Genomic DNA, 19,488 nt, shown 5'->3' on the forward strand with positions numbered 1-19,488 from the left:
TTGAGTTTCTACACACTTGTTTTATATGCACGTCTTTTTTCTTCAAAGCCTTATACACAGCTACAGTCGAGATAAAATAACATCTCTAATACAAGCAGCATTCACACACAGGAAATCCACATCATTCTTTTCACACATAAACAGCAGCTTACAAGAAATGCAGCACAATTCACCACAGAATATTTCTCCTGAAACGTTTCCACTCTCCTTTACATTCATGTGCAACATCTTCATCTTAAACAAATCACATGCTCATACCTATAATAGAACTTTACATTTATCTGCAGAACTAAAAGACATTTACAAAAGTATGTGTTTGTGTGTGTGTTGGGGGGGGGGGGGTATAAAAGCATATTGTTAAAAAAGTGTTAGCATCCACTGCAACACCTAGAAGTTCAGATTGTTTACAAAATCAACCATCAATTGGCACATTCGTTTCCTGGTAATAACAAAGGCTGAGTTAATAAAATATATTGCTGAATTACTACACTTTGGGTTTCACCCCAGAGCTGGCTAAAGCCAGGATTTTGTCTTCGGAGCCTGAACAGGAAAAAGCAAAATGAGACAATGTAAAAGTTCAACCAATAATAAGTGTTATCAACCATTTCAGTGAAATCAAATGCTTGTTCTCACCGAGATTTGCAGTCACTTTTTCAAACTGGCTCAGGGTTGCGGTCGCGTTCTCAGTGAGGAAAGTTTCATCCTCGGCAGTGAGCTGACAAGGCATTGACAAAAGTCATTCATTTGAGGTTTGATTAGGCAATAATAATAAAAAAAATGTTTTAAATGGGAGGTTGAAGCGTGTTGAAGCAACAACTCTGTCAGTGACACTTTATAACTAAATAGAAGGCAGTTCAGCTTAAAGAGTTGGTGTGGAGAGATGAGAATAAACCAGTGAATCATTCATGAACTTGTGGGGGGAAAAACACATTACATCTCTGCTGTGAGCATTCCTTACCTTCTCTCCTAGTTTTCTCAGGGCTGTGAGGATTTCCATTTTCTGCTGCATGTACATGTCCCGCGACAGTTTGCCCACGATGACATCTCGGTCCATCTGGGGGGGGGGAACGGATCGCAGAGAAGTTGGACAACTTTCAGGCCGACCAATGGACAGAGTGCCGTAAACGCAGAAACAAAAATCATTTTCTAGATCGTGCTGCACAAACCTCTGCTAGTCTGGTTCTCAGCTGTCCTGGCTGCTTCTTAGCAAACAGCCGGATCACCTCTGGAGTTTTGAATGCTTGGCTGATGGCAGCCTGGATTGCCTGATGAAGACAGAGACATACTTTTGAATTTATTCAAAAATTTGAAAAAACAGCGGAGTCCCGAAATACAGTAAGATTTATTGAGCTGGACTGGCAGAAGGAGCCCGGCGACTGTAAAAAACAACAACATGGCAGCCTCCGTATAGAGGACCCACTCCTGGTGTAAATAGAAAGTATTTAAATAGAAAGGGACAATTCTAGGGTAAAAAACAATTCGTACAATTTAGATGGAACACAATAGGGAAACATTACTAGGATGATTTTCTCTTTAATTTCGACCAATTGATCCCTTTCACCTAAATCGTACACACTGGACCTTTAAGTTCTCTGTAGCACTGTTGAGAAAAGCTCTATACAAACTAAGTCTATGACCAGACTAAGTGAAGTAAATTCTTATTAAAAAAACGATAACTTCACACTATCAATGGATTGTCCCTCACCAGCTGCATCCCACCCAGTTCGTCCACCAGTGTCATGTCTCCTGTCAGGATCTTCTTAAGGGAGTCATTGAATTCATTCAGCTGTTCCAAGGTTTCCCTCTTCGTCTCCTCATACTCTTCCTCGTCCAGCTCTTCTCTGGAACAAACACGGAGACGCCTATGTTGTATTCACTGCCACAGATGTACACCATCACATCACCAGCTCTGACCCACAAACCTTAAATCTCTGTCTACTGCACCTGCATTCCTCCAGATCCTGGAGCTGCTGCATCAGTCTGTCCAGCTGCTCCTCCATGTTTTGCCTCAGTTTCCCTGTTTCTGATTTCCCGCGGGATGCCATCCTCCCCAACACAAGGTCTCCGACCTGAGGAGAAAAAAACAAAAAGCAAAACAACAGTTACTAGTATGTCACCAGAGGACTTCAAGCTAGCTCGATAGCTGTCTTCACGAACAACGAAGGGCAGCAGTGAGCATCACAACACAACTGCTCCACATTAGGCTCGAAACAAACTATGTAGACAAACGGTTTGTGTTGGAAACTCAGACTGTCTTCGCGTTGGAAGGTGCTCAGTTAGCGGAGCAGCTAGCTAGCTAGCACGTTAACACAAAACGTCTCACCCGGTTTTCTCAGTTGGAAATCAGTCTTGTGTTGAGTGAAATGTTTGCATCGGTTTGACGACTCAACTACCGAGGAGACTAAAAACGCTTAACTGGACTTCCGCTGACGTCACTGGCTTTAAAACGCTTCACCCGACATTTAGTGTCGTTAGAGACGTTTGTGATGTTGAACGCAGCTCAGCAGCTCAGGCGCGTGGGTGCGGCCGATCACGCTCAACGTGACGTGACGTCACAACAGCGGAAGCACCGATCCACTGCGCCTCACTCGGATAAGATGGTTTACCCAGGGGTTAATTTGTGCCGGATCCTGCCGGAACAGGATCCGGCACCTCTTGGTTTTGGCCTGCCCGTGTTCCGGGACTTATTTGGGCTGATCTGGTACCTCATGTATAGAAAAATATATTAATACAGAGCTGCCAACTCTCACGCTTTCGGCGTGTGACACACATCCAATTTCTCACGCCAAAAAAAAAAGTGATTTCTTACAAGTGGCAAATACGTCGATCGCGAAGGCAGTGTGGGCCAGCGCCGCCACGCCCAACCCCCCCCCCCCCCTGACAAGAGGTCCGCCGCGGATGAGGTTCACTACATCGTCCAGGGCGGGGGGCGGCGGCGGCTAAAGACACACCGCCGCTGATGTGACGTTTTGTAATAAATCTCTAATTTGATTTTTGTGTTTGCAACTTGTGTTTCTGCTTGCGCGGCTATATTTTGGTCACCCCGGACAAAATCTCACTCCAAGGTTTTTTGAAAAGTTGGCAGCTCTGTTAATATTTAAAAAATGCATAAAAAATGTATAAAATACCACAATATTCATATAATAATTTACATAACAAATCCCATGAATTTCATGTTGTTTATTAAGATAAAACGACGTAATTTGAAAGACTCGGAGATCTGTTGTTGATGCACCCCGCTTCGCAGACAAAAACGTTTGAAATTTGCCGCATCTGGGGAGCAAGCAGCAGAGAGGAACAAAGAGTTACCTGTTCAATGCAAACATGTCAAAAAGACAGTTGAATTTACTGTCCTTTTTCAAAAAGAAGGAAGAGTTGCATGACGCTTCGAAACGAGTCAGAAAAGCCTCGACAAGCGGCGACAAGGGCAGTTGCAGCGGTCATGTTGACGAGCAAAACCGTCTGCCGCAGGAGACTAGCTCCGCAACCGCTAGCCAGCTTCACCGACAGCTAGCCAAGCCAGGGCAGGAGGCCGGTACCGCGGCAGCCGCAGGTCAGGTTGCCCGCCAGCCGGAGCGGGAGCTAGCTACAGCGCCAGCAGTCACAGACACACGCAGTAAAACCCGAAACAGGGAGAAGGAGGAGAATCCGGACATGGTCGTGATGTGGGGTGTTTTGGACAACTAAATATGGTGAGCATACTGTCTATTAATAGGCCGCCGTGCCAATCTTTAAATAATAATAATGGAAGATTTATGTGATTTATTGTAAGCTTTGAACTTTTATTTGTTACGTTTTACAAGTTAGATCTATGTTGAGAAATTAATTGCTGACTGTAAGTCCCATCTGTGTTGATGTGGGCATTTGCCTGTGCTGTGCAGTATAGCCTAAAATAATTGTAAATTATTGTCATAAAATGTATACCATGGATATTATTTGAAATTAAGGCTTGTAAGTCCCACAGCATTGTCAGTGGGCATTTGCATGTTTTTTTCAGCACCGTTTTCTGTATGCGTTCAGGGACCTGTGCCCGTCTCGTCATCCCTGCGCTGTATATGTACTTTGCGTTCCGGTACCTTGTGATTTACAAATTAAGCACTGGGTTTACCCATAGATATATATGGGTTTTATGGAAACCTATTGCATTCACTTGAATAAAAAGAAGAAGCTCTGGGTCTTTTACTGTCTTTCAAACTTCCCCCCCCCCCTGTTTTTCCGAGATAAAAATCCTGTTTTTCGAACTTTTTTTTCCTGTTTATCCGAGATAGTGAAAAATTTAAACTATCCTCTACCTATCTGTAGCATATACCCCAGAAGATGGTCGCGACTTTCAACTGATGTTTTCAGGTTTATTTGAAACTTGATTGAAGATTGACGTGTAGTTCCTGTTATAAGCAGGTTGGTGGTTGGGACTCTTGTTTTGAAAGGGGTCCTAACGGAAAGGGGTTCTATCGATTGTGTGAAGGAAAATAAACGAGTTTATGTCCCGATTCCATAACCATCTCTCGTGTCTTATCTCGGCTGAGGCCTCCTGACAGAATAAGAGAACTAACCGCTTGGCAACATTGATCTTTGTAGTTCACTGTTATTTATACAGAAGAAGAGGCTGACCGTGTCAGCGACGCTACGTCTATAGACCCTATACGTAACTTTCAAAATCAAAGCATGAAAAAACAAATTGAGCGAAAAACAGGATCTTTATCTCGGAAAAACAGGGGGAAAAAAACAGTTCGAATAGCAGGATTTCTATGTCGGAAAAAACAGAAGAAGAAAAAAAGTTAAGAGTAGGCAATTTCTGGATACTTCAAAGTACTGTAAAAACACTCAATAAGTTCAGAGTGAGACTGATATGCCTGTGTTCAGGACCTCTCTGACTACCTACATACTGAATGTCAAACCTATTTACTGTATAGATTAAGAGATTTTTCAAAGTAAAGTCCGACATTTTCACTGTGGAATAGATCATTTCAGGATATTTCAAAGTTCTATAAAAACACTTTGCTCAATACGTTCAGAGTAAGACTAATATGCCTGTGTTCAGGACCTCTCTGACTTTAAATATACTGAAGATCAAACATTTGTACTGTATAGATTAAGAGATTTTTTAAAGCAAAGTCCATTATTTCAACTGTGGAATATATAATTTCAGGATACTTCAAACTACTGTTCTCAGTGTTCCATTACAAATCCATTAATAACCAGTTTGCTGCATAGTGTCCCTATGTCATCTGGTGTATCTTCTTCTAAGTGTACCCCATCATGTTTGGCAGAGTGGTCAGACCTTTGTGGGGGGATGGCTGGATCCCATGAAAGTCGACAATTTCACTGAAAAGCCCTTCACCCTGAAAAGGAACTGCAAACTAGCAGATGTTTCTCAATGCATTCCAGTTAAAGATTTCAAACTGCTCCAAGGCTCCGGTCAGAAAGAGAGCAACACAAATAAAGTAACCCATGACAAACATGTTGACAATACTTACCTAAAACAAAGACTGAGGAACATGGCCTTGGAGATGTTGACATTGACGGTTACCAAGTTAGCCCCTCTACCAAGAAGCAATTCGTGGATATGCTGGAACAATACCAGGATGTGTTACAAATAAACATCTAGATTGTGGAGAATTGTGCACAGAATCCGGCTCACAGACGACCGTTCTTTCCGCCTCCCACATCGCAGAGTTCCATTACCAAAAGCTACTCCAAGTCCTCACCGAGATGGAAGAGCAGGTCCTTGGAATCTTGGAAAACCAGAAACCGAGTTTGGTTCCCAAATCGTAATGATATGGGGAAATAAATGGTGACCCCCGGGTATGCAGAGACTTCTTTTGGCTTAATGCAAGGACCATCAAAGATGCTCATCCCCTGCCTCATCAGTCAGACTGATTGGCAGCCCTTGGCGAAAATACTGTCTTCGGAACCATGGAATGAAAGTCAGGCTTTTTCAACCTGCCCATGCACGTTGAAGACAAGAAATATATTGCATTCAACACCACTGGGCTTGCATGAATGACATAATGCCACAGGGTCTTTGCAACAGTCCTGCAAATTTCAAAAGAGTGATGTAAATCATATTTGGTGACCTACATTTTAGTAGCCTGCTTAGCTATCTTGACGACATCCTGGTCTTTGCCCCATCAGAGCAAAAAGCCCTCAAGAGTAAAGTCATTCCTTGGGATGATATTCTACTACCGGCATTTCATACCGAACTGCTCCTCAATTGCAAAGCCTCTGTTTGCCCTTACAGCTGGTCAAAAACGCAGAGGGGAGGTTGGAAGGTCAAACCAGAAGCGCGGTGTCTTTGGAAAGGTCAAACCTGCAGGCTGAACTGATTACTTATGCGACTCTGCCTTCCTAAGCCTCAAGGAGAAGCTTTTAAACTGCGCAGTTCTCACTAACACAGACTTCTCCAAACGACTAATGCTCTCTATTGATAATTCCTGATGGCCTAGATACCGGAAGGTGAAACCAAGGCTCGTCCAATCGCCTTTGCAAGCAAGACCTTCACTGGTTCATAAAAGAGGTATCCTGCTCATCGACTGTAATTCCTAGCGCTCAAGTGGAGTGTTTGGGAAATTCTATGATTGGTTGGACGGCATTCTTTTACAGTGTGGACCAACAATAACCCCGTTACAGATAGCTCTGTTGTTGTGGGTCCCTCATCAGGAAACCACCCGATAGCAGGTATGACCTCAAATGCCGTTGTCTCCTTTTTCTCTGGAGTCCCTGTGTCCCAGCGCACTACCTCTGATAAAGGGGGGAGAATCATTAGTTGACATATAACACCGGTGCACAATCAGTCTCTCTTCCTGGCCCCAATCCTAGAATCCCATCCTCACTCTCTCTCTCCTGCAGCCAACACTGATCCCGCCCCACTACCACAAACCCATTAATAATGACAATAAAAAAACTTGATGCATGGGAACAGCGTTGGGTAGCCAGGCTGTCCCAATACACTTAGTATCAAACATATCACAGGCATATCAAATTGTGGACTTAAGTGGCCTCAAGTAAAGTCCCTTTTTGTAGGTTAGTGATCCACATGACGATCTTTTGGCAGATGCTGAGGGAACGAGAGAGGTAAGAGTACCGGATGTTTTCCACTGCAAGGTTCAATGCCTCCAGTTAGACGACTCTAAGAGTGTGGCGTCAAAGGCAGCTGCCTCCAAACAGTATGGCATCAAAGTCAGCCGCCTCCAAACAGAGAAGCACAGCCGCTTTGTAATTATGTGGTTTGTGACAGTTTTTTGACTCCACAGTCTCGGTTGTCTTCGTCGTGTCTGTTGGTCCAGAATAAAGTATGAAGTGTCCCAGTGTAACCTCAGTGGTCCTGCTGGCCTGCGGCTCCTTCAACCCCATCACCAACATGCACCTGAGGATGTTTGAATTGGCTCGAGATCATCTGGAAGACACAGGTACATTCAAATAACAATAATATCTTCTAAAGGAAATATTATTGTGTATATTACACTTTATTATATTAAAGTGTTACTTTCTCCCTCACTTCTAAAAGGATCAAGCCCAGCAGATAGCGTGAGTTTTAACTGCTATTTACTACATCCTGTGAAAGTACATGATATACTCTCAATCCAGTTTTGCACCCTTCCTTAAAATCAGTTCTGTAGTTATTGCGTAATCCTGCTGAAAATAAACCAATGAACAATCCAACAAACAGACAAGGGTGAACTCATAACCTCCTTGACGGAGTTGATTAACTGAAGTTAGTTGAAAGATTACTTTTAAGAAATTCAACAGCATGACCCTGTTAATCTGGACAAACCACAGACCCTTGAGGAGGATTCCTGTTAATTAATCAAATATGTTTAGAGACATGTTTCTATGAGTTAACCTTATCTACTGTGCTGTTGTTTTTAATCGAGTGTTCATACACTCTCCCTCTCTTGTGTCTCAGGTCAGTATAGGGTGTTGATCGGGATCATCTCTCCTGTGGGCGATGGCTATAAGAAGAAGGGTTTGATTGAGGTCTCCCAACGTCAGGAAATGGCCAGATTGGCCACAGAGAACTCAGACTGGATCGCTGTAGGTTTTTGGGAGAGCATGCAGCCTGATTGGGTGGAGACGGTCGAGGTGATTCGGTAAGTTGAGGTTTATTTTTCGATTGTTAGTGGCAGCTCTCTTGTGTTGTTATTACAACTAATTGCTTTACAGTGCTTTACAGTTGCCTTTAGTCTCACAGGTGGTGACTTCCTGCTGTAAAGTATGATCTTCATCAGGGAAATAAAAAACATTAACTTGTGGACATAATAATCATTACCATAAATCATTTGATAATGTACATTGCAGTCCAAGCAAGAAATCTGGGTTTAATCTTAGTCGTAATTAATCTTAAACACTGAACCTTTGTAGTTTTGCTTTATTTTGAAGAAATTGTACTTTCTTGATTCTTGTCGTCCTTTGTATGTACCCTCGGGTTTGAATGCACTTATTGTAAGTCGCTTTGGGTAAAAGCGTCAGCTAAATGAAATGTAATGTAATGTAATGTAATGAACCTTTAAACATATAAGAAAACAATATTTACGTGATAAATCTGGAAAAAATCTTTTGTTTCTTCCTGTATTCATTCAGGCATTACTATGACACCCTGTTCGAGACACAGCAGGAAAGCGATGAGACGGACACCTTTGAAGCTTCATCCCCTCAGAACAGGAGCGGTAGGTCACATGTGGCTATGTAAAGAATGGTATAATGTAAATGTTGTTCTTTCTGTCCTTCGTTTCACTCCTTTCTTTTTTAATCCATGATTTCAGACAGGTAACGACTCACGTTCTGAATGGTTCACTGTATTCAGTTTAACTTAATAACGAGAGCCAATGGTTTGAATGTATGGATTCTTCTTTTCCCCCTTTGTTAAAAAAAGCTACATTCATATATAGTTTTCTGATAAGCTGTTTTCTCTACTCTCAGACGGCCCTCAGGTGATGTTGCTGTGTGGGGCTGACTTCCTGGAGTCCTTTGGGGTCCCCGATCTGTGGAAGGAGGAGGACATCGAGGAGATTGTGGGTGACTACGGTCTGGTCTGCATCACTCGCACTGGCTATAACCCGTACAAGTTCATCCACAAGTCGGACGTGCTGTGGAAGCATCGCAGAAACATCCACTTGGTCCACGAGTGTGTGACCAATGACATCTCCGCCACTCACATGCGTCGGGCGCTTCGTCGAGGTCAGAGCAGCGGGAACCTGTTGCCAGACGCCGTGGTGAGCTACATTCAACAGAACAACCTCTACAGTGCAGAGAGCGAGCAGAAAAACGCTGATGTGGTTCTTGAACCGCTTCAGAGAAACTCGGGGGACACCCGAGCTGAGGGATTTACTGCTGCAGCTGCGAGAACAGAAGTGTGAGCTGTTTGCACCGATGGCTGTAGGTCTACTGTCAACTGAACCCATATCAGTTTATTTAAGCTTCCACCAGGGCCTACTCTACACAGTGGTCTATTCTTATACTGCACTGAACTCCGCATCTCCTCCGTACTTTCTTTAGAGGAGATGGATCTGTGAACACAAATGTCCGAGTGAGATGTCCACAGTACATTCTCTGCCTGACCTCCTAGTATTAAGTCCATAGAAATCCAGGAGAAGTCATGTATGAACACAGCAGGGGATCCTCTGCTTGATGTGAAAGGCAAACTGCCCCTCTACCATGTTTCAGTTTACTCATCTCAACACATCAAACAAATTATTACTTGGTGCTGAAGATCAAAAATGAAGGTGTGATTTCTATTCACTGTGAATCAAATAAACCTCTTTGTTTTCCACTCGCAAGCTTTTCATTGCTGGCTAAGATAATATTTCAGTCCCAACAACCTCAGTTAAGAAATTGCCAAATCAACACCTTTTATTTATGATTAAGATGCTTCTCGTTATGACAGTTAACTCAACTTTCAGGGTAATCATCAATAGCTGAATTAGCAAACTGCAACTGACTATGATAGACTCACTGTACTTCATAGCCTTGGACTGAGTGAATGTGAACATATTGCTCTTTGTTATTGCTTTACTAGTACAGAAAACCTTCGGTTCATTCAGGATCTTGGGGAAATTAAGGAGGGGTGAATGTAACAGATAGAAGAAGTGATTGGAAATAACTTCTGTAATTTGTATTTCTTTTGATTAGCATTCTTTAATAATATGTATTAATTTCACCAAAATCCATCCCCAGCTTTACTGTTTCCATATTTATTGTTCTTGGTATTGGGATTATTGTAATAGTTTGCTTTTTGTGCTCTTAATACTTGAAATATCAAGCTCTTATTTTGAAGATTAGCGGATGTTCCGCGTCAGTTCCTGTCCCCCCTCAGACTGCGCTGTATTTGACTTCGACAGGTATGTGTTCAAGACAGAGAGATTTTAAAGTTGTTAAGTTCGATTATTGATTTAATAACAAAAGTCATCATAATATTATTTGTTAAGGTGACTGTGTAGTTTTCCGTGGCCACCGGAAGTAGCCTCTACGAGCGGCCGCTGCTACGATTTGAGCTTGAATTTACTGAGCTAATGTTCCCTGGAAACACGTGAAGCTAACGTGACTCTAGGTTTACAGCTAATAATAACGCTTACTAACGGTTTTCATCGATTTAAGTGTTTATGATCCACTCAGAGAAGCAGAGCTGTTTTGCACCTGTGTGGTTTGTGACAGTTTGTGGACTCACTGTTGTCTTCGTCGTGTCTGTTGCTCCAGAATAAAGTATGGAGTCTCGTAGTGTAACCTCAGTGGTCCTGCTGGCCTGCGGCTCCTTCAACCCCATCACCAACATGCACCTGAGGTTGTTTGAACTGGCTCGAGATCATCTGGAAGACACAGGTACATTCATATGACAGATAGATCTTTTAGAGGAAATATTATATAAGTGTTACTTTCTCTTTCACCTCTAAAAAGATCATGCCCTGCAGATGGCGTGTGTTTAACTGCTAGTGTTACTTTCTCTTTCACCTCTAAAAAGATCATGCCCTGCAGATGGCGTGAGTTTAACTGCTAGTGTTACTTTCTCTTTCACCTCTAAAAAGATCATGTCCTGCAGGTGGCGTGAGTTTAACTGCTATTTACTACATCCTGTGGAAGTAAATGACATACTCTCAATCCAGTTTGCACTTTTTCTCAGAAATAAGTTTAGTAGTTTTTGTGTAATCCTGCTGACAAATAAACCAATGAACAATCCAACAAACAGACCAGGGTGAACTCATAACCTCCTTGACGGAGTTGATTTACTGAGGTTAATTGAAAAAAACTGAAAGATCAGTTTTAAGAAATTCAACAGCCCGACCCTGTTAATCTGGACAAACCACAGACCCTTGAAGAGGATTCCTGTTAATTAATCAAATATGTTAAGAGACATGTTTCTATGAGTTAACCGCATCTACTGTGCTGTTGTTTCTAATCGAGTGTTCATACACTCTCCCTCCCTTGTGTCTCAGGTCAGTATAAGGTCGTGAGTGGGATCATCTCTCCTGTGGGCGATGGCTATAAGAAGAAGGGTTTGATTGAGGCCTCCCACCGTCTGGAAATGGCCAGATTGGCCACAGAGAACTCAGACTGGATCACCCTTGGTTCCTGGGAGAGCATGCAGCCTGATTGGGTGGAGACGGTCGAGGTGATTCGGTAAGTTGACGATTCTTTTTCTTTTGTTAGTGGCAGTGGCTGTGCTATAGCTGCAGGCAGCACTTGTTGTGTTTGTCTCTTATGTTGTTATTACAATTACAACTAGACTACAACGAGGTAATCTGCCAGTAAGTGTAAGGAACTCTCTGTCAGATATTTTGTTGTTCTTAATCAGAGTTTGTTTGCATGAATTTTTATATGTCTGCCTCTTATCCTCTTTGTCAGTGATGAAACCACAAATAAACAAAATTGTGGAATGATAAGAAGCTGGTCCAGTGCCATTTCAGAACTGAGTCAAAGGTTTCTATATGTATAAAGTCTTTAGTCTCACAGGGTGTGACTTCCTGCTGTAAATAATTAACTTCATCCCGGAAATAAAAGACATGGACTGTTGGACATAATAATCATGAACATGAATCATCTGAGGCTGTGCCTTGCAGTCCAAACAAGAAATGTGGGTTTGGTCTTAGTCATAATTTTATATTCATCGTGTCAGGTGTTCATTTTAAATGGTGACTTGTCAAAAAAACTCAAAAGGTGTTTAGTTTGAGCTACTTGAATAAAATACATGTCTGCCTCCGCAGACACTCCTCGAGGGTAAAGAAAACAACAATTTGTACAATTTAGATGAAACACACTAGTGAAGCCAATAGATCCCTTTCGCACAAATCACACACTGAACCTTAAACAAATAATGAAACCCTTTTTAGGTGATAAATCTAGAAAAATCTGATGTTTGGTTTGATGCTTCATTCACTCAGGCATCACCATGAGAAACTGCTCGAGAAACAGCAGAACTGCGATGAGACGGACACAGTCAAACTCACCAAAAAAAGACGAATAGAGAATCGTTATGAAGCTTCATCTCATCAGAAAAGGAGAGGTAGGTCACGTGTGGCTATGTAAAGCATGGTATAATGTTAATGTTGTTCTTTCTGTCCTATTTTATGCTTCTGCCTTTGGGTGTTTTGACTCTACTCTGAGAATTTCAAACTTCTAACACTAATCTGGCCTGGGAAATAATGCATAATAATATTATAGAATATTGCATTCTCCTGTGTAATCACCGACTAATATTTTGGGCTGTTTTGACTCAGTATTGATAATTGCATACACCCAATCCCGATCTAGTCTAAGAAAAGAAGGGAATGCAAATCTCAGCTATTAATTAAATGCACAACTTCCAAACAATGCATTCCCAATGCAACTTTCTTTCTCGAGATGTATCAACTCAACGGCCTTTTTAGACCTTTGACTCCTCTGTGTAAATGTCTGGTAAATAGTGCTGAAATAGTTGGGCGTGCATTACATGGCAGCAGTTCTGCAGATGGAGTCACTCATACAGCACTTCAACATTAAATAATGAAGCTTAAATCAAAGTGTGATAGGAAAATTAGCTCAGGATTTGATTGAGCGTCTTCAGAAAATATTGATAGATCAGATCCATGCCAAGGAAATGCGTCTTCAACTGGATCTAATCAATCATCAATGACTCTAAACATTCATGAACAATAGGCTATCCGATCAGTGATCATCTTTAATAAGCACCAACAAACCAGATGATATAGTATTTAAACGGTACATTGCCGTAGAGATGATTACGTCTGGAAGCGTCTCTCCTTCTCTTCCTGTCCCCTCACCTCAGTACAGCAGTGAAGTGAGGAGTACTTAGTTGCAATATGAGCTTCACCACGAGATGGTACACACTTAACCTTTAAAAAGAAAAGAGCAATAAAGCCTTAAACAGAAGTGAAATGAAATTCTCAGTATCTCTCTTTATCTCCTCATGATCTCACTGTCTGTGCTTATAGTTTTCTGATAAGCTGTTTTCTCTACTCTCAGACGGCCCTCAGGTGATGTTGCTGTGTGGGGCTGACGTCCTGGAGTCCTTTGGGGTCCCCAATCTGTGGAAGCAGGATGACATCGATGAGATCGTGGGCCGCTACGGTCTGGTCTGCATCACTCGCTCTGGCAACGATCCGCACAAGTTCATCCACAAGTCGGACGTGCTGTGGAAGCATCGCAGAAACATCCACTTGGTCCACGAGTGGGTGACCAACGACATCTCCGCCACTCACATGCGTCGGGCGCTTCGTCGAGGTCAGAGCGTCAGGTACCTGTTGCCAGACGCTGTGGTGAGCTACATTCAACAGAACAACCTCTACAGTGCAGAGAGCGAGCAGAAAAACGCTGATGTGGTTCTTGCACCGCTTCAGAGATACTTGGAGGCGTCCTCGAGCTGAGGGATTTTATTCTCCTGCTGCGAGAACAGAAGTGTGAACTGTTTACACTGACGGCTGTAGGTCTACTGTCAACTGAACCCATATCAGTTTATTTAAGCTTCCACCAGTGCCTACTCTACACAGTGGTCTTTGGTTTTGCTGTAAGCTTGTTTTTTAGAAGATTTTTCACTGATTTCTCTGAAGTAGGGCTGCACTATATATCGAAAATCGATCTCAATCGCGACGTGCGCGATAGACGTATTGCAAAAGACACCAAAAACTGCGATAAATGATGATCCATTTACAACGCACTCGTGCTCTGCATGTACATATATTTGGCCGATCAGATGGAGCCCTGCTGCCCTCGATGATAAATGAAAGACATTCAGGGGCTTTTCAGTTAACGATTGTCGGAAGAAGAGAATGGAGAGACAACCGCCTCTGCCCCATCCAACTAAATTCTACTTTGTAATCTGTGTGATCACGTTTGTCCTGAATTAAATTCATCGATATGAGCGGTTGATTATATAAAATAATGATGACGCTTATTTATGGTATTTCCCAGACCCTGAGGGGCAGGTAACAGCACACATGCACTAATATTGTGCAGCCCTACTCTGAAGCTGCTTTCAGACATGCACTGAATTCCCCATCTCCTCCATACTTTCTCCAGATGAAGTGCATGTGTTACCGCAAAAGGTCAGAGTGAGACACTCTGCAGTACTTTCTCTGCCTGACCCCCAAGCATAAAGTCAGAATAATACCAGGAGAAGTCGATGTATGAATAATGTTATGTTATGTTACACATATGTTATGATATGTGAACCCTAACCCCACAGCAGGGGGTCCTCTGCTGGATGTAAAAGGCAAACATCAGGTAAAGTCCATCGCCAATTCGCTGGATTTTACCCGGAGGTCATGTCTGAAAAAGGCTTGAGTGAAGTGATTTAGTAACAGTGACACTTGTGTGTGTGTGTGTGTGTGTGTGTGTGTGTGTGTGTGTGTGTGTGTGTGTGTGTGTGTGTGTGTGTGTGTGTGTGTGTGTGTGTGTGTGTGTGTGTGTGTGTGTGTGTGTGTGTGTGTGTGTGTGTGTGTGTGTGTGTGTGTGTGCTTTCAGATCATGTTAATCTCATATAAATCTGCTCTGTCGTTAGTGACATTTGGATTCACAATTAGGAGTTTTTTTAAATACGACCAAGATCAAAAAAAAATTGAGCCTTTTACGCTCCCAGTCTACTCTTCTCAACACATAAATCAAATTTGTACTTGGTGCTGAATATCAAAAAATGAAGGTGTGGTTTGTATTCACTGCAAATGAAATAAACCTCTTTGTTTTCCACCTCGCAAGCTTTTCATTGCTGTTAAGATACTATTGTCACTCCCTCAGTGAAGGAATTGCAAAATCGACACCTTTGGGTTCTTGATTAAGGTGCTTCTCGTCACGATAGTAAACTCAACTTTCGGGGGTAATCATCAAGAGCTGAATCAGCAAACTGCAACTGACAATGAAAGACTCTCTGTGAGAGCTGTGTTTAAATGAAACAATACCTGATTACAACACATTAGTATAAGACTTGGTGCCTAATTAATTTGCCTTTTATTGTTGCAATGAGGGTATTAGATCAGATCAAAACCTGAATATTATAAGTTCCAATGCAAATTAACTGGGGTTAAGACTGTGGCTGAATCTCAGTTAAGTCATGATTTGATGTCTGTGTCATGTGCCGATGACAGAATCCGTGCACATGTGGCGTCTTGTCTGGAAAACAACCCAGACCAGTTTTTGCAAGTAACACTGTGATCAGTGGACCTGTTTGCTGCTGAGTGGAACATAAGACATCTTGTGTGTTTGACAATGTGTTGATTTCCTGTCAAAGTGGAGATGTATCAAAACATTCCCCACACATGAGGAAGTAACTATCAACTAAATTTCTTTTTACTTTGTATGCGAAGGTTTGTCGTGTTCCCTCAGGCCATCTTCATAAAAACTGCAGGTGATTGTCCTTGATTTGCATTGAAGCCCCAAGACAAGATATTAAAAAGAGTTAAATAGATGTATACACTGATAAATTAATAGGAAATAAAAGTAAGGGTAGAGAAAACTGTGTGGTGTAAGAAAATAGTAAACATTCGATTTAATAAACTGCTGTGGCAAACTGGAAAGTCTTCAGCATTGATTTAGAAGAACTGGGAGTTGCACCTGCAGTTCTTCGGCAGCTTGTTCCACATGTGAAGCATAAAAACCTGAACGCTGCTTCTTAATGTTTAGTTGTGAATCTGGGTACAGTAAGCAGACCTGTCCCACATGACCTGAGGGGTCTGGATGATTCATAACAGTAGATCAGTACAGAAATTGATTTAGGCCCTAAACTAAACTGTTCAGTGATTTTTAGGTCAACTAAATTTGTGGGCATGTGTGTTCAATCAATCTGTAACCTTATATATCATTTCAGGGAATTGCCCAGTGGAACCAGTCAGACACGTCTGTCTTCCTCCTCTCCACACCCTGGCAATGGTGTGAGTCCCGCCCTAATCCTCACATGAGCGAATGAGATTTTAGGACACTCCTGACTTTATTCCTGCAAGTCGCTTACAAAAGAGAAGTGTCTCAGCCTCTTTTCAGTAGAATGTGAAAACATTGAAAAGGGAGTTGATGATCACACTTTATTCACACGCACGTCTCCGGAGGATTTAAAGAGATCAACAAAATGCCTCCCAGCCTCTGTGGCACATGGGACACCTTCAGCAATGTCAACTTTGAGGGCTACATGATAGCACTGGGTAAGACCTGTAACAATCTTATTTTATTTAAACATTATTCTCTGTATTGAATGACTTGAGATATTTGCATTTCAGTCAGAAAAAGTAATTGTGGTGTGAAACACATGCAGGTACAACATTACACAAGATTAATTACAGCCCTGGGTGTGAGAGGCGTTGCTACTCTGGGAAAAACACATTTGGCTGTGTTGTATCAGTGCTATTTATGAGGGAGACAAATATGCGTTGTCGCCTTTGGGTGAGTTTGTCGAGGAAGATTTGTTCATTCAGGCGAAACACCACTTTACTATTTCAGGCATCAGCCCTTGCTTAAGAAAGATTGCTATGAAGCAGAAGCTGAGGAAGGTGATTGAGCAGCAGGGAGACCAGTTCATCATCAAAACGCTCAGCCCCCTCCGGAACTACACCCTCTCCTTCCGACTGGGCCAGGAGTTAGAGGAGTTCACCAAGGGGCTGGACAACAGACACCTCAAGGTGAGCATGGACGGGACAAAATTATTGCAAATGTTTCGCATATCTTGCAGTGTGTTTTCACTTTTATTTCTGGGCTGCGGGAACTGCTTTGTGTTGTGGGTTAATCTCTGTGTCGCTCTGTGCAGTCACTGGTGACATGGGAGGGGAATAAACTGGTGTGTGAACAGATCGGAGAGAAGAAGAACCGCGGCTGGACTCACTGGATTGAAGACAACAAGCTACATCTGGTAAGAATATGAACAAAGGCAATTCTTTATATTACACAAATCTAAATACTGAATAACTTGCCCCCATTTATATTTATTGAAAGATTTTTATGGCATTGCATTTATTCTATGTTTCTGTGACCCTTTCCCACAGGAGTTGTACTGTGAAGGAGAGGTTTGCAAGCAGGTTTTTAAGAAGAATGTGTCGGAGTGAAGAAGACAGAGAGTTGTATTAGGTGATGAATGACATTGTGTGTCAGATCCACTGACCTACACCAAAAGAAATGCTTAAAAAGTTCAGGTTGTGGTTTTTTCTCTGTAATGAGTCATCATTGCTTAGTTCAGGCAGAATATAACCTCTTGGGGTGAGGATGTACACCAGTAGATGGCATCCATGCATTACTTTAGTCAGACTACATAGGTCTGCAGCTTGCGGGTGCTGGCCTCAGGTAATAAATATAAAGAATGAAGAGCATCAAGCATGTTTATTGTGCCTTTCAGCTGGCTGAAAAAGAAGCCTTTATAACCAGCCTCTGAAACGTATTGTATATCAGAAATCTCGTTTGTACAAATTATAATAAATACATTTTCTTTGCAGTGGCTTTTTGCTCTTATTCTGGTATTTGGTTGAGCTATATGTAAATTAAAAATCTCGGGTTCATGCGAATACTCAATGTACAGCTTTTGTTTTGGAATTCTGTGAAATAAAATATTTTTTGAAAATAATCTGAAGTGTTCTGACTTATTAGAGCCCAAGCACTGAGAGGCACTGACAGAGAGTGAGGCCCTATTGAAATTTTAAAGCGAATCGCCAACCTTCTTGTCGGAGAACGACCACTCTACCCCCTTGGCCACAGCAACCTTTTGTTAACCACAAGAATTGGATTACCTGCTCATTCCCATGAGATACTAAGCACAGGAAGAAGATGGAAAATGATTGTGTCTGTGTCAGTCTATGCTGCTTTTGATAAACATTTTAGAGAAAACCATTGTATTTTCTACTTTACTACATATATGTGACAGCCTTACTTAAAAGTTACTTTTATATTTTTGGATTTTAATTTTATCTTATATTTTCTTATTCCATATAGAAAAAATGTTTTGTTTTACACATTCTTTTCTTAATACTAAGTATAAAGAGTAACTCCTTGGTTTCTGTGATTCTTCTTGCACGTTTAACACAAGCTCAATATGGCACAGTACACAGTACGGTATGAGTATAGTAAAAGAGAATGATTTCTGTTCAACATTTTCCTCTTAGGTCATGAAAAGCAATGAGTTCCATGCACTTTTCATTCTCAGCAGAGGGGGACAGTATTGCTCAGGAAACTACTGCTGCTTCATCAGAGGAGAAACTTCTCAGGTCACTGAGGCGAAAGTTACTGTGTGAATACATTAATTCACAGGCTGTCAGTACTTCAGCAGCTACTGTGGGGGTCAGAGGAACACTGCCGATTTGTCGATTTCCTGTATTACCTCATTAATACAGGTTCTTTCATTTGTCATGGTTGATTAGGCCTCAGAGCTTTGCCGAGGTCACCTAAGTCCATGCACCAACACACTTAATTCCTAATATGTGTGTGTGTGTGTGTGTATAGCCAAAGTGTTTGTAGAGGCTTTAAGGCATCAGAAGATTGTACTCTGCGTAATTCCTGGGACAAAATTCCAAATCATTTAACAACAAATAAATAGCTTATAGAGGTTTCAGAATAAATACACCTACTCTCGTACTTACATTGTGAAGAGGTAAAAGAAAAGAACTTCATCAGTTATTCGCCCTTGTCTCAAAAGGTAGGAAGGGAGAGCAGGTATGTCAATAAAATACTAATCTTTCTTAAACCTCTTAGGCTTATATTATCAAGAAGACATTTTTGACAGTATACTAACACATACCTGAACAGTGGTCTGAAACCCCTATACACCAACTATTTTTACTTATAGTCACAGTATGCATGCATTTCCGGTTCATTTGCAAGATTTCAGATATTGCATTAATGTGGGTATACCGTAGGACTCTGTATATTCTCTATATCAGATTATTATTATTTTAAAGACTAAAGAATAAAAACTTTCTGAGTGAAAGTTGTGATTTTTTTTAACTCTTCTTAAAGAGCGGTGAATGACAAACAAACATTATACAAATCCAAAGTGGATCACTTATGTGTTTTACCTCCTCACGGTGCTCGCACAATACA

The 19,488-nt window shown here is 41.7% G+C and overlaps 4 protein-coding genes across 6 annotated transcripts; 3 read left to right on the forward strand and 1 right to left on the reverse strand.

The window, feature by feature from the left end:
• lzic (leucine zipper and CTNNBIP1 domain containing) lies at positions 1-10,836 on the reverse strand. Of its 2 annotated transcripts, none has more exons than XM_053424066.1 (7): positions 10,664-10,836; positions 1,945-2,069; positions 1,706-1,841; positions 1,167-1,265; positions 959-1,054; positions 634-715; positions 1-540 (listed from the first exon to the last, which is right to left on the reverse strand). In XM_053424066.1, the coding sequence occupies exons 1-7, from the start codon at positions 10,766-10,768 to the stop codon at positions 485-487; spliced, it is 699 nt and encodes a 232-aa protein (XP_053280041.1). In that variant the 5' UTR covers positions 10,769-10,836; the 3' UTR covers positions 1-484. The 2 variants fall into 2 exon arrangements, with proteins under 2 accessions (XP_053280041.1, XP_053280043.1); XM_053424068.1 differs by lacking the exon at positions 10,664-10,836 and adding an exon at positions 2,324-2,544.
• LOC128441935 (nicotinamide/nicotinic acid mononucleotide adenylyltransferase 1) lies at positions 3,566-9,769 on the forward strand. 2 transcript variants are annotated; one of them, XM_053424064.1, is made up of 5 exons: positions 3,566-3,692; positions 7,254-7,409; positions 7,907-8,090; positions 8,581-8,666; positions 8,920-9,769. In XM_053424064.1, exons 2-5 carry the CDS (start codon positions 7,295-7,297, stop codon positions 9,354-9,356), a joined length of 822 nt encoding a protein of 273 aa, XP_053280039.1. In that variant the 5' UTR covers positions 3,566-3,692; positions 7,254-7,294; the 3' UTR covers positions 9,357-9,769. The 2 variants fall into 2 exon arrangements, with proteins under 2 accessions (XP_053280039.1, XP_053280040.1); XM_053424065.1 differs by having other exon boundaries at positions 3,642-3,692; positions 5,271-7,409.
• nmnat1 (nicotinamide nucleotide adenylyltransferase 1) lies at positions 10,767-13,853 on the forward strand. Its single transcript, XM_053424184.1, has 4 exons — positions 10,767-10,815; positions 11,427-11,610; positions 12,372-12,493; positions 13,453-13,853. Exons 1-4 carry the CDS (start codon positions 10,767-10,769, stop codon positions 13,851-13,853), a joined length of 756 nt encoding a protein of 251 aa, XP_053280159.1.
• A 2,544-nt stretch (positions 13,854-16,397) lies between these two features.
• On the forward strand, positions 16,398-18,016 carry rbp7a (retinol binding protein 7a, cellular). The gene is made up of 4 exons (XM_053424069.1): positions 16,398-16,613; positions 16,909-17,087; positions 17,213-17,314; positions 17,448-18,016. The coding sequence occupies exons 1-4, from the start codon at positions 16,541-16,543 to the stop codon at positions 17,505-17,507; spliced, it is 414 nt and encodes a 137-aa protein (XP_053280044.1). The 5' UTR covers positions 16,398-16,540; the 3' UTR covers positions 17,508-18,016.
• Positions 18,017-19,488: the final 1,472 nt, after the last annotated feature.

This window comes from Pleuronectes platessa, chromosome 6, assembly GCF_947347685.1.
Source record: "Pleuronectes platessa chromosome 6, fPlePla1.1, whole genome shotgun sequence".
NCBI classification, from domain to species: domain Eukaryota; kingdom Metazoa; phylum Chordata; class Actinopteri; order Pleuronectiformes; family Pleuronectidae; genus Pleuronectes; species Pleuronectes platessa.

Coding starts and splice junctions, on each gene's coding strand:
- nmnat1 (XM_053424184.1), top strand. CDS start 10,767: ATGCACCTGAGGTTGTTTGAACTGGCTCGAGATCATCTGGAAGACACA. Junction 11,611..12,371: donor GAGACGGTCGAGGTGATTCG/GTAAGTTGACGA, acceptor TCATTCACTCAG/GCATCACCATGAGAAACTGC. Junction 12,494..13,452: donor ATCTCATCAGAAAAGGAGAG/GTAGGTCACGTG, acceptor CTCTACTCTCAG/ACGGCCCTCAGGTGATGTTG.
- lzic (XM_053424066.1), bottom strand. CDS start 10,768: ATGTTGGTGATGGGGTTGAAGGAGCCGCAGGCCAGCAGGACCACTGAG. Junction 1,055..1,166: donor TGAGAACCAGACTAGCAGAG/GTTTGTGCAGCA, acceptor CCCCCCCCCCAG/ATGGACCGAGATGTCATCGT. Junction 541..633: donor AAAAGTGACTGCAAATCTCG/GTGAGAACAAGC, acceptor TTTCCTGTTCAG/GCTCCGAAGACAAAATCCTG.
- LOC128441935 (XM_053424064.1), top strand. CDS start 7,295: ATGAAGTGTCCCAGTGTAACCTCAGTGGTCCTGCTGGCCTGCGGCTCC. Junction 7,410..7,906: donor AGATCATCTGGAAGACACAG/GTACATTCAAAT, acceptor CTTGTGTCTCAG/GTCAGTATAGGGTGTTGATC. Junction 8,091..8,580: donor GAGACGGTCGAGGTGATTCG/GTAAGTTGAGGT, acceptor GTATTCATTCAG/GCATTACTATGACACCCTGT.
- rbp7a (XM_053424069.1), top strand. CDS start 16,541: ATGCCTCCCAGCCTCTGTGGCACATGGGACACCTTCAGCAATGTCAAC. Junction 16,614..16,908: donor GGGCTACATGATAGCACTGG/GTAAGACCTGTA, acceptor TTACTATTTCAG/GCATCAGCCCTTGCTTAAGA. Junction 17,315..17,447: donor AAGACAACAAGCTACATCTG/GTAAGAATATGA, acceptor CCTTTCCCACAG/GAGTTGTACTGTGAAGGAGA.